At 53.9% G+C, this 11,471-nt stretch overlaps 3 protein-coding genes across 3 annotated transcripts; all 3 read left to right on the top strand.

The window, feature by feature from the left end:
* Positions 1-102: 102 nt before the first annotated feature.
* Positions 103-2,675, top strand: TGME49_207065 (hypothetical protein; the record flags this gene model as incomplete). The annotated part of the gene is made up of 3 exons (XM_018779379.1): positions 103-270; positions 1,598-1,762; positions 2,344-2,675. 3 exons carry the CDS (start codon positions 103-105, stop codon positions 2,398-2,400), a joined length of 390 nt encoding a protein of 129 aa, XP_018635673.1. The 3' UTR covers positions 2,401-2,675.
* Positions 2,676-2,686: 11 nt separating this feature from the next.
* Positions 2,687-6,939, top strand: TGME49_207060 (ribonucleoside-diphosphate reductase small subunit; the record flags this gene model as incomplete). Its single annotated transcript, XM_002371950.2, has 6 exons — positions 2,687-2,935; positions 3,484-3,653; positions 4,053-4,172; positions 4,642-4,783; positions 5,218-5,494; positions 5,839-6,939. The coding sequence occupies 6 exons, from the start codon at positions 2,687-2,689 to the stop codon at positions 6,054-6,056; spliced, it is 1,176 nt and encodes a 391-aa protein (XP_002371991.1). The 3' UTR covers positions 6,057-6,939.
* A 1,652-nt stretch (positions 6,940-8,591) lies between these two features.
* On the top strand, positions 8,592-10,900 carry TGME49_207050 (hypothetical protein). The gene has a single exon (XM_002371949.2). The coding sequence runs from the start codon at positions 9,157-9,159 to the stop codon at positions 10,417-10,419; it is 1,263 nt and encodes a 420-aa protein (XP_002371990.1). The 5' UTR covers positions 8,592-9,156; the 3' UTR covers positions 10,420-10,900.
* The last annotated feature ends 571 nt before the right edge of the window (positions 10,901-11,471 follow it).

Raw genomic sequence — 11,471 nt, 5'->3', positions numbered from 1 at the left:
CGTCCTTGCACGGTGTATCTCTGCGTGGTCCCGACATGGAAAAATTACCTGTGGATGTAAAGCAGCGGTTCTTGAGAGCTGCAGTATTGGAGGGGCAGGAAGATGGGGGCAGTGGGGGTGCGGGAGACTTCTCGCAAAGAAAGAAAACATAGAGGTGGAGGGAAATTTGAATTCATCGGAGAAAAGAGGTGCGTCTGCGGTCTCTGTTACGAGTGCAAGGGCGTCGAGAGTGGCTGTACAAAGGCAACAGAGACAGTTGAAATGCGACAGGTAAACTGAACTTTTTCTCCAGGCTTCGCTGGGAAATGAAAGGGGAAGAGGAATCTTCGTGGCCGCTTACATTCTCAGAAAGAACAGCAATATTTTCTTTCCACTCTTGCAGCCAGTGCGTCGATTCGTCTCAGGTTAGGTTTGGATGCAGTTTTCTGCTGGCATTTGTAATTTGAGACATGCTCCGCCGTTGCTGCATTTGAATACCCATCTTCTTCAGAAGCACAAGAGTCTACAACTGTCTTTGCCCACTTTCTTCTCAGTCCTATTCCCCTTTCTAGCCTGTTCTGTCGCAGCGTCTCTCCTCTCCTTTTCTTTGCTTCCGCTCTGCGCTGTTGCCTGCTCTCTGTTTTTGGCCGTTCTCGGGGCCGCTGCTCTGTCTTCGCGGGTCTGTTTCTTGTTTGTCAACCTCTGTGAACGTTGCTCGTTTTTTTCGACTCGGAAACGCTGTTGTCGTCTTTTTAACCAGACTAGCGTCTACCTTGGGGACCTTGGTGCAGACGGAATGACAGGAAACAGTGTTGAAACTCCAGTTCGCGACAGCCGCCAGCTCAACCGCACCGCAGGCGGCTGCCTTCCCAGAAAGGAGCGTCGCCTTGCGGCAAACCGATTCGAGTGTGGGCTGTAAAAAAATGCAAGTGCCTTTTTTCTGAGAGTCCCTCGAACGTGACGAGCCTTCTTGTGCACGTTCTTGTTTGGAATCCTCCACAACGAGTAGAAGCATGTCTCACTGGCTTCCGCAATCGCGTAATACGTCTTTGATGAGACCACCAGGTGCACTGTGGCTTGCCAGTGAAGAAGTTGAATAGGTTGAAGGCGGACTGAACTATGGCTTGCGAAGGAAGGAAATAATCTCACGTATCGAGAAAAAGCGAGATGTTCACTTTCAGTGGCGGATCAAAAGGCCTTGCAATACATTTCCGTTGATTTAGGTCAAAACGTTTACCCTGCTTCAGCCCAGAAATCGTAGACACACTCGGTCATTTTCGTAGAGTCGACAGCTACAAACGTCAAAGCAGACGCTGAAGAAGGTCCTTTACCAAATTAGCTACTCTTACCGCACGCTCACCTCTTCTGGGACTGCCATTCAAGTCTGTTTCGGTTTTTCCAAGGCACACCTTTGCTCTCAGTTCTTGTCTCATTTTGTACCAGTTTCTTTTGCTTCTAAAGCCAATTGTATGGATCCTGTAATATTTGTGGATACAAAGAAAGACAAGGACAGTATCGCACTCGGATGCTCACAAAGGAGTTTCTTGCTGTTCTACCTAGCTCGAGCAAGAAACAGCTCGACGCGCAGTACCCGAGTCGTGTCTCTGTCTTCGTGTAGGTCGAAGATCGCGGTGAAACCTCTACAAGAACTACATTCTTTGCCACCCCAGTGACGAAGATGACAACAGGAGCAACTCGTCTCTGCTGCCGGCTTTCGGAAAAGGCTTGGAAAAGTCCTCTGGTGTGCCCCCGGGGGGGTCGATCCGACGCTCGACTTGCCACTGTGCGTCTTCCATCCGACGGAGGGTGGAAAACACAAGGAGATGGCGTCTTTTCGTTTTTTTTAACCACAGAAAGCAGTCCCCTCGGGATTCGCGAATGGGGGGCGGCAGTCCCAACGCCGAACCGTTTTAGCAAACCTTCGTGGTGTGCCTTTTCTTCAGGTGGAAGAGGGTGGGTGTGTACAACAGTTGAGTTGCAAAGCCCATCTCTCGAGGACGGTGGTCAGAACTGCTGTTTTTTCGGCGGCGAAACAGTTTCTTTTGATCACGAATTCCCGGAGCATTTCTCCGTCGACGGCTCAAGAGGTCAAGAATTCTCAGTCTGTGCCACTTTTTCTTTGGACACTGGCTCAGCTCACCGCCTTTTTCAGAAAAAGGGCGTTGTCCCCCCCCTCCCCCCAAATTCTGTTGATGCACCGCGATATCCGACAGCGTGTCTCCAAGGAGAGTTTTGAGCTTTTTGCGCCCATTGACCTGCGAAACACAGTTGTCAGTTGGCTCTGTGGAAAGTGTCGCTTTTCCCCACCAAAAGTCTGTGTTTTGCCGCGACGCGTTTCGCGAACAAATACCTTTTCCTGCACAGGGAGTTGCCGCCGTCTCGTCCAGACAACATCGTCCCTCCCCCCTTCGCACGACTTAGACGTGAGATTTCTCTTTCCCAACTTCTTTCCGTGGCGAGGAAACGGCGACTCTGTCGACGGCTTGTTTCTCTCGTGTTTTTCCATCCTTTCCCGCCGTAAAAAGCGCCTTGCCCTGCCGTCGTTTTGCCCCCGTGAGCTGCTGTCTGCGTTCTCGTGTTTTTTGCCGCCTCTCCACACTGCTGTGCCGATAGTCGCCGTTTCTCCACCTGGTTTCTGCGCTCTCTTCTCTTCGCCATTTCTGCGTCCTTGCGCGTTTCCCCGTTTCCTTTCCATAGGCTCGACACCATGGCGCCGACGACTCCGTCCCCGTGTCTCCTGAACGACATTGCAAGCTCGCGGTTGGGAGCCACCAAGGAAGGCGCGCAGTCGACCGCCTGGCTGACTAGCTCAGAAGTTCTCGACTCCGCCACCGATCCGAAGAAACTTTCTGCAATCGTCGAAAAGTACCGGACGCCGGAGCAGAAGCTCCTCAGCGAACAAATGAAGGAGAAGGAGAAGGAGGAGCCTCTCCTCATGGCCAACCCTCACCGCTGGGTAGGAGGAAACGGGAGCTTTCGCGAGCAGGGAAAAATGCACCGCAGTAGAGATCATGGATCGAAACTCCTTTTTCCAATTTCTTGTTTCGTACCTGGGCTGCTTTTTGGGGACGGGCGACTGCGCAGGAGCCTACGACGGCAGTGTACGGCTCTTCTCCACATCGATTGCGTTCCACGCGCGACATGTCGTTTACCGTGTGTAGATCGCCTACACGGAGTGAGAAAATGCGAATATGAAAAGGGAGGGGGCAAAGCCTCCCTCCTGGAGCGTGTGGGGAGCGCTCTAGGCGTTTTTCATAGTTTTTTCGCTTTCCAGCATGTTGCGTTACTCGAAGGCCGGAGAGACGGGTATCCCCGCAAAAGGCTGGACGCTCCCTTGGCGGCTTTTACGGTGTGCACCTGCCGTGCGGCTGTTCGCGTTCGCTCGTTTGTGTGAGAGACAGGACTTTCCCTGGAAGTTTATCCATGCAACTGTGCAGTGAGTAAATCTGTGTGGATCTGTGCGTCTCTGGAGGTTTTCCGTTTCTGCCGGTTCTCTGCTTCCAGGTGATTCTGCCGATTCAGCATCACGCGATTTGGGAGATGTACAAGAAGCAGGAGGCTTCTTTTTGGACGGCGGAGGAAATCGATCTCGCTCAAGATATGACTCACTGGGAAACCCTCGGTGAAAATGAGAAACATTTCATCAAATACGTCCTCGCCTTCTTTGCTGCCAGGTACGTCTCCCGGAGACACCCACTGAAAAGGATGTCTCGGTCTTCGGGGGACGAGAACGATCCTCGGACTTCTTGTCTGCGGAGTCTTCTGTGTGTGTAGCGCATAGCGCAACTCTCTGAGACCGAGGGAGAGGAATTCGCCTCTCTCTTCAACGGACGCGCAGGGTGAAGTTCCCCGTGACCTTTGATATACATCTCTGTGAACAGTCATCTGCGTCTGGGTCTGCGGCCCTCACTGGGATGTCGAGCTTCTTTCCTGCGAGAAACGCAAGCGTTTGTTTACGCGTCGCGCGTCTGTGGAGAGTCGTATAGACAGGTCGATGTTGGAAGTCGTGGATGCACAGAGGCCGTGGCGTCCAGGCTCTTCGCTTCTTCCCTTTGTGCTGCGTGAATCTTCAGCGACGGCATTGTGTTGGAGAACTTGGCAGAGAAGTTCCTCACGGAGATCCAGGTCCCCGAAGCGCGTGCGTTCTATGGGTTCCAAATTGCGATGGAAAACATCCACTCGGAGACGTACAGGTGAGCACGCAGCGAGAGAGCGGGGAAGCGCGGACAAAAAGGAGAGTCAGAGATGCGAGGCGAGAGCGACTGAGAAGAAGGCTGCTCCGGAGTTGCTCCCTGTTGTCCTTGAAGGCGACTGACGGCCGAGAGGTTGTGGGGTGCCGTGCTCGGACGCGAGTCCAGGGATTCCCGACAGGCCTTTCCTCAAAGTTGCTGATCGGTGACATCTTGGCATGTTCAAGTGGAGCATTCAGTGGAAATCTCCGGAAGTTCTTTTCCGGCTCCTCGCGAGACGTTGCGTATCTTCGCGGGGCAGAGGAAAGGCTAGACCTTCCTTTGTGTCTTTTTTGGACCTGGGGCTTTGTTCGCTGCACAGGCGCCTGCAGGCCATTCGTGAACCTGACGGGGAACTTTGAACGAACAGCTTTCGCTCAGAAACGCAGCGGACGCACCAGCTCGTTGTTAGGTTAACTCTGTTTTTGCGCAGCCTGCTGATCGATCAGTACATTCGCGACGAGGAGGAGAAACTCCAACTCTTCGACGCCGTGCACAACGTGAAGGCCGTCGCTGTGAAAGCCGCGTGGGCAGCCATGTGGATCAACAACCGAAACTGCTTCGCTGAGCGTTTGGTAAGAGAAAACGCGTCGTTTGTCCAAATGAAGAACGGGAACCGGGGGTTCTCGACCATCGTTTTCAGCCTCCTGGCGTTAAAAACTGGTCAGGATCTTCATCCGAAGAGGGTCTTTTGGAAGTCGGTGCATGCAACTCTGTGAATGCGCGTATGCATGTAGTGATGTATACTTGTGTCGAGTTTTCAACTCAGCGAACGCGGTGAAGTATAGCCAAGACCGCATGGTAGCGCCGTGATCGTTTAGAGAACGAGCATCGCACTAGGTCCCCTTCTGTAGACGTTTGAGCTTGAAGGAGCTGGATAGGGAGATAACCAGCTAGACGCGTATCGAGACTGTGTGATCGTCGACCTCGAACGTTCTTCGGAAATGCATGCAGTTGAAAGGTTGCAGTTGAATGACTGCACTGCAAGAACTCCATGTCCTGCCTGCAGGTGGGTTTTGCATGCGTGGAAGGCATTCTCTTTAGTGGAAGCTTCTGCGCTATTTTCTGGCTGAAGAAGCGTGGCTTGATGCCGGGCCTCACTTTCTCAAACGAATTGATTTCTCGCGACGAAGGACTGCATGCAGACTTTGCCTGTCTCCTCTACTCGCAACTGAAACACAAACTCCCGGATAAAGTCGTCCAGGACATGGTTCGCGAAGCTGTCACTGTCGAGAGAGCCTTCATCTGTGAAGCTCTGCCCGTCGATCTGATTGGCATGAACAACCGTAAGTCGCGCGAGGAAAAGTCTGCGCCTGCGTCGTTAAAAGGATTGGACCCAAAAGCGGAGAGTCTCACTATATATATATATATATATACATATATATATATATATATATATACATATATACATATATATATATATATATACATACATATATATATATATATATATAAGTATATATGTAAGTATATGTATTTATATATATGTATATATATGTATATATATTTATCTGGGTAGATTTGTGTCGCTCTGCCTTTTTGTCTGTCTCTATGTGCAAATGCGTGAACAAGTATGTACGGCGTTTTTCGTTCACGACGCTTTGGTTTTCGTATTGCGTCCTTTTTTCAGGCTCGATGGCACAGTACATTGAATTTGTCGCGGATCGTCTGCTGACTTCTCTGGGAGTTCCGAAGATCTTCTTCGCGACGAATCCGTTCGACTGGATGGAGTTGATTTCTCTCCAAGGAAAGACGAATTTCTTCGAGAAACGCGTTGGCGAGTACCAAAAGGCGGGGGTCATGGCTGACAAGGACCAGCAGAAATTCGTGCTCGACGCGGATTTCTGATCGTAGAGGATCTGCGGCGGCGCGGGACTGCCTAGGATCCTGTGCAGGACTGCTTCCGCGATGAACTGCATGCGACGCATTTGTTCATGTTTGCTGCGTACTACACCTCGCCGGTGGACTGCTTGAGAAGCGCTCCGTTCGCTCATGTTTCAGAGAAGGGAGGACGCTGTCGCAGATCTCTCGACAGTGTGGGTGCATGCAGCGATTCATACCGCATGAGTGGAGACTAGTTGATCTGCAGGTGACCAAGGGTTGTGAGGAGACAGGTGATGTGTAGACGAGGCGGCGCCTGCGTTTCGCGCGACTGGAGGGGGAGGTCTACACAGGAGGGATCGTTTTGGGAGTCGAGGAGAAAATGTGCCTCGCGGTCTTTTGTCGTCAAATGTATCGAGCACCAGTGAACGTGCTCACGAACTCCTTTGGAAACTCGCGAGTTCACCGGCGGCGCGGAATGGGCGAACTCGCGAAAACTGCACAGGAGAAAAAACAGAGGAGAGCGCGACAACGCGCATGGCCGGTGCTGGTTGTCTTTGTGGTGACCGCAACTTTGTGGCAGCGGGGCGAACTCGCAAGCAGGTCGGAATGCGTTCCATCGCTGTTGCAGAGGGAACTCCGCCGGACAAATTCCGGTGCTGTGTTCGTCGATTCGCGTGGAAAAAGGAACGAAGAATGGGGTCATGGAATTTCTCGGCCGTGTGTTCTTCCAATGCAGATTTCTCTCGGTGCCCCATGCGATTTTGATGGGTCTGTCCGGTCTTCGTTGCTTGCGATTTTGGCGGTCGGATGTTTTGCGCGTCTTTGCGAGATTGTCTGCATTTCCGTTGCCTGTGGGAGAAGTCAGAAAACATTGACATTTCGGTTGTCCATATTCCTTTCGGGAGTCTATACCCGCGTTCTGCACCCGGGACTGGAAAACCTCCGTGACTCTTCGCGCTAAATGATCGCAGAGTTCACAAAAGAAGAAAGAATGCCGTCCTCAAACTGCTCAAAGAAAGCGAAACAAGCGAAAATAAAGAAGTTCATTGATCACCTGTCTTCATCTCGCGCTGCAAGCGCTTCTTTGCTCGAGACAGCATGTTTGCATCGCATTTGAAAGCATTTCTGCATTGCACTTGAAAGCAGATGGAAAGGAATTTCGAGCAGCGAAGACGAAGCAGGCGTACTATCAGTTAAAGCATTGAGATCGAATGTGTCAAAAACGTCGAAAGCTGCGCTTCTGTCATAGCACGGCATTCCTCAGTCCGGTCCGTGTGGAGCCACAACGAACAATCACCTCTGTTGCGCGTCGTCTGAGCCTCCTTGTGCAGACATATCTATATAGACACGTATGCGTACATGTCTCTCCTCTGACCTCGACTCTGTATAGTGTACCGCTACAATCAGGAGCAAGTTATCATTTCGATGGTTGGATATCTAGATCTCCGCAGACGTACGTCGGTACCTTCGAACTGTGAATCTCAGGCGCGGTTTAGATGAGCAGAAGTGCTCCAGTGTCGCGGATTATCTTCCGTGTGTCCAGGTCGATTGTTGTATGCCCTATTTACTTTTATTTCAGTCTTCCTTGGTCTACTTCTCAGGGCGGATATCCGGGACCGAGAGTCTCGGGTCCGGGACATCTTTCCACCGCGGCTGTTTACCCTATTTTCCCTCGAAAACACCATATACGCCATCCTCTTGAAGTCACTTCCATAAAGTTACGTCTTGCATTTCTGTCGTCTAACGTATGTCGTCGAGGCTCTGTCTCGTCTCTCTCCCCAAGCTGTCACCCCAGTCACCGCCTAGGAACGTCATTCGCTGTTCCCCCCACTCACTCCTCGCGTTTGGTGCTTTGATCTTGAATAAAAAGCGTTCCCCATCATGTCTTGTCGTTAGTTTCCGCGTTAAAAGTCCATTCGTTCCACTCCTTCCCCGCCGTTGCGGCCGTTTCCCGTGGACGGCGTCTTTCCGACCCTAGCCGCCAAGAACGCGCGACAACGAAGGCCACAAGTTGCCTTGAGCCCACCGGACCGGCTCCTCGGGGCGGGAGCATGCGTCGCGACCCCCCCAAGACGTTCCGAAACTAAGATTGTTAAAAAGGCGTTCGAAAGTCTTACACAGTCCACTGTTTGCTTCGTTCAACTGGCTAGATGAAGTGCTGCTGAGTAAGGAACTCGAGAGCTACACAACCCTCAGAAGTCTCTCGTGCAGGCACCGTTGCCCCCAGGCCGGTGGTCTTCGAGAAAAGAGGACGCGGGACGGGGCTCTGCGGGCGGAGACGACTTGAGTGGACGACGAGAACTGACGTCGCCTGTAGGGATTCGCTTTTGCTTTTGCGAACTTGTCAGAAAGGTAGCATCTGCTTTTTGAGTCGATTCGACGGCCGTAGCCTCAACATAGCGAGGACTCCCACACACCACCGATTTCGCTTTTGTCTACACCAGGCCGCGGATTGTGCTGGGACGAGGGCGGCGCTCGACGCTTTCGTTCCCAGTTGCTCGCGCTTTGCATTTGTATGAAACGCAGAAGTTGTCATCTCGCCTTCAGAAAAAAGTTGGAGCGCGTTCTCGAGGGAGCTTCCAGGTTGGATCTCTTGGGCTGCAGTGTTGTGTCAAAAAGAGAAAGGAACATTGAGAATTGCCGGCCTCCTGCAGCAATCAAGCGGTCGACGTTGGTCGTGCAGGTGTTTCGCGGGTTGTTTGTGAGCACGGAAGTTCGTACAGCTCCAGACGGACCGCTTCTTTTCACAGTTCTTGCTTCGGACTCAATTTTTGACGTCGTCCGTCTTCTACGAGTTGCAGGGGTAGACTTTCCCCGGCAAACTCTCCGCCTCGCAGAACAGGCGTGACCCGTGACCGACTGTTTCGCGGCTCCTTGCTTCCCCTCTCCTCGCGGGGTTTCTTGCCACCATTCTTTCTTCGTAAACCCACTGTCTACGGTAGCGACCAGAGCGTCGGTGTTTTTCTTCCACGAATCCTTTGGCAAGTACCGTGTTTCGCTTGGCGCTTCCTGGCGCACCCAACCGCACTGCTTTCCTTGCTTTACCCCTTCGCATCTGGACACATTGAGCCGCTGCTCCCTTCGCCTCTGCGTTCGGCGCGCCGTTTTTTCTCCGAGCTCCGCCATGGCTGCCCTCGAGCGGCCGTCCGCCCTTCCGCGGCGCACCCAGTCGTCTCCATTTCCGCGTAAAGGACTTGCTGCGTTTTCGCTTTTCGTTCTCTCCAGCGCGGCTCTCTTCGGCGCGTCTGCGTTCGCCCAGGCGTCTCGGCCCTTCCGGTCTGCAAGCGCCGCCGATGGGCGGACTCCACCCACAGGCCCCTCGAGCGCGGCACCGTCTGCTGGAGGCAAACGCGCAGCCGGCGAAGCTGGCGCTGGAGAGGAAAACGAGCGACCTGAGAACGCAATCGAGGCAGCACATCTCGGAAAGCCACTCGCCGGGTCCGCGGTAGCGGCACAGTCTCTGGAGCAGCAGGATTTGCAGAGAGAAACTGAGAACTACGGAGGGAACGTAAACCGCGAGCTCAGCAAGCCTGCCGCTGCCGCACACGCAGCGCCTCCACCCGTTGCCGTGATGACTCAGCTTGAACGACGAACCGCAATGGAACCAGGCGTCACAGAGAGAGAGCAGCGGCTCGAAAGGCCTCTGCCAAAGGCCGCGCGCACAGCGACGCGTAGACAGCTGCCGCGAAGTTCACCAGGCGCCTCTACGGAGTTCCTGCACCGTACTGCGAAGTTCACTCGGTCGGCTCGGGCGCGAGCTGAGTTGAGGAATGTGTGCGTGTCTGCCATCGTGGCCGCCGGAATCCTCGTCGCGATACTGATCCTGAACGAAGTGAGTCCGGTGTCCGCGTCGGCCGAGGTCGAAGCTTCTGAGGAAAAGGAAATCGAAGTCGAGGAGCTGCAGCCGGAGGAGCACATCGAACCGGAGACCCCAAAGACCCCTGAGGCTCCGGCCCCCCAGACTTCTGAGACGAGGCCGGGTGAAGCGACGCCGGAGGTTGCAGCCTCGGGGATTCGCGGGCGCCTGGCCGAGGCTCTGATCAGCGCGAAGATGGCTCTTAAACACCCGAAAATGGTCGCTGTGACTCAGCCGGTACTCGTGCTGTCCCGAGCGATCTACACAGTGATCCGAGTTTTGTTTGAGGTGCTTGAGACCGTGGCATCGAACGAACATTTGCAGACCCTCGGGAGTTCTCTCCTGGACTTCATGCCTCTCATGGTGGCGGCTGTTCAGCGCCTCGCCTCCGCTGCCGTCGTCCGCGCTGGCTCTGCAGCCTACCAAAGCGCGCCCGGGTACTACGCGAAGGTGAAGGATGCGATCCAGAAAAAACCCATACCCAAAGCTCGCAAGCGAGCAGCTGCCACTCGCGACAGGTTCTTCCCATAGGAGGTCTCTGAGGATGGCACCGACACTGGCCCGTTGATGTGAGTGTTCGGTACTCCAGCTCGCACCCATGCGGCTCGCGTTTCTGGCCCAACACAAGTCTGCCACAGTTCGAAACGCGCGAGAAGCCTTCGAGGTCACTCGACCGAGGACGGATGCTCGACTTGTGAGACGAAACGTCGCGGGCGGTCGAGAGGAAGAAACGCTTCTTGGGCAGAAACGCCGTCAGGGGAAACACGGCCTGAACGGTTTTGCGGCAGCCTGTGGGGGCAGGCCCTGTGGAAGACGCGAAACGCAAGGTGCAAGTTTCAACCCCCGAAGCTTCTCTCGAGCAGACTCTGTCGCGGTCGCTTGAACGAGAAGAGACGGAACGGCTCTTGAGACAGAAAGAGAAAAAGAAGCACACTCGCTGGCCAGTCCTGTCGTCGTGGACGGGATGGAGGCGAGCTCCTTCTTTCGCCACACAGTGTCGTCTCTCTCACGCAGTGCAAGTTTTGAGACCCCACAACGTGCCGCCGCCTTTCGGAAAGAAAACGAACAAGCGAGGCGACCGCAGTGCGCACTATGTGGGGTAAAGAAGCCGGAGCACCTCAGTCCCTAGGATACGCTCTCTGGACGCTGTCGAGGAAGCCTTCAGGCAGTCCTGAGATTCGAGAAAAAACAGTGGCAGGTGCGATATCGAATGGACGAAAAGTGTGGGGAACGACCCCTCAGACGCCGGCGTGATCGCGGCTGCTGTACTGGACTCGGCCTCTAGGCTTCCAGAGTCCGTTCCCCCAGCGTCGTCGTCCACCTACGCAAACGAGGAGGCCGGCGGCCTTCTGCAGGATGAACTGTGTGAGTGTGTAAAGTAAGAGTGTCCCGTGCACTGAGAAAAGACAAGACAGGCGGCTCCCGCGATTAAGCGAGACGAGTTTTTTTTCGAGGGCGGCTGAGGTCGAGTCCGACTTCAGCAAGTACCTCATATGTATATTTACAGAGTTCCGTTGAGGTTGGAGAACGTTCGAGAGTTTGGCCTCTCAGGCGATCCGAGACGTGTACAGTTATCTACGTAT

This window comes from Toxoplasma gondii, chromosome X (genome assembly GCF_000006565.2).
Source record: "Toxoplasma gondii ME49 chromosome X, whole genome shotgun sequence".
NCBI classification, from domain to species: Eukaryota; Apicomplexa; class Conoidasida; order Eucoccidiorida; family Sarcocystidae; genus Toxoplasma; species Toxoplasma gondii.
Note: the sequence above shows the minus strand (reverse complement) of the source record. Positions and strands in the feature narration are given on the sequence as shown.

Bases quoted from the DNA above. Each gene is read 5' to 3' on its own strand.
- TGME49_207050 (XM_002371949.2), top strand. From the start codon at position 9,157: ATGGCTGCCCTCGAGCGGCCGTCCGCCCTTCCGCGGCGCACCCAGTCG.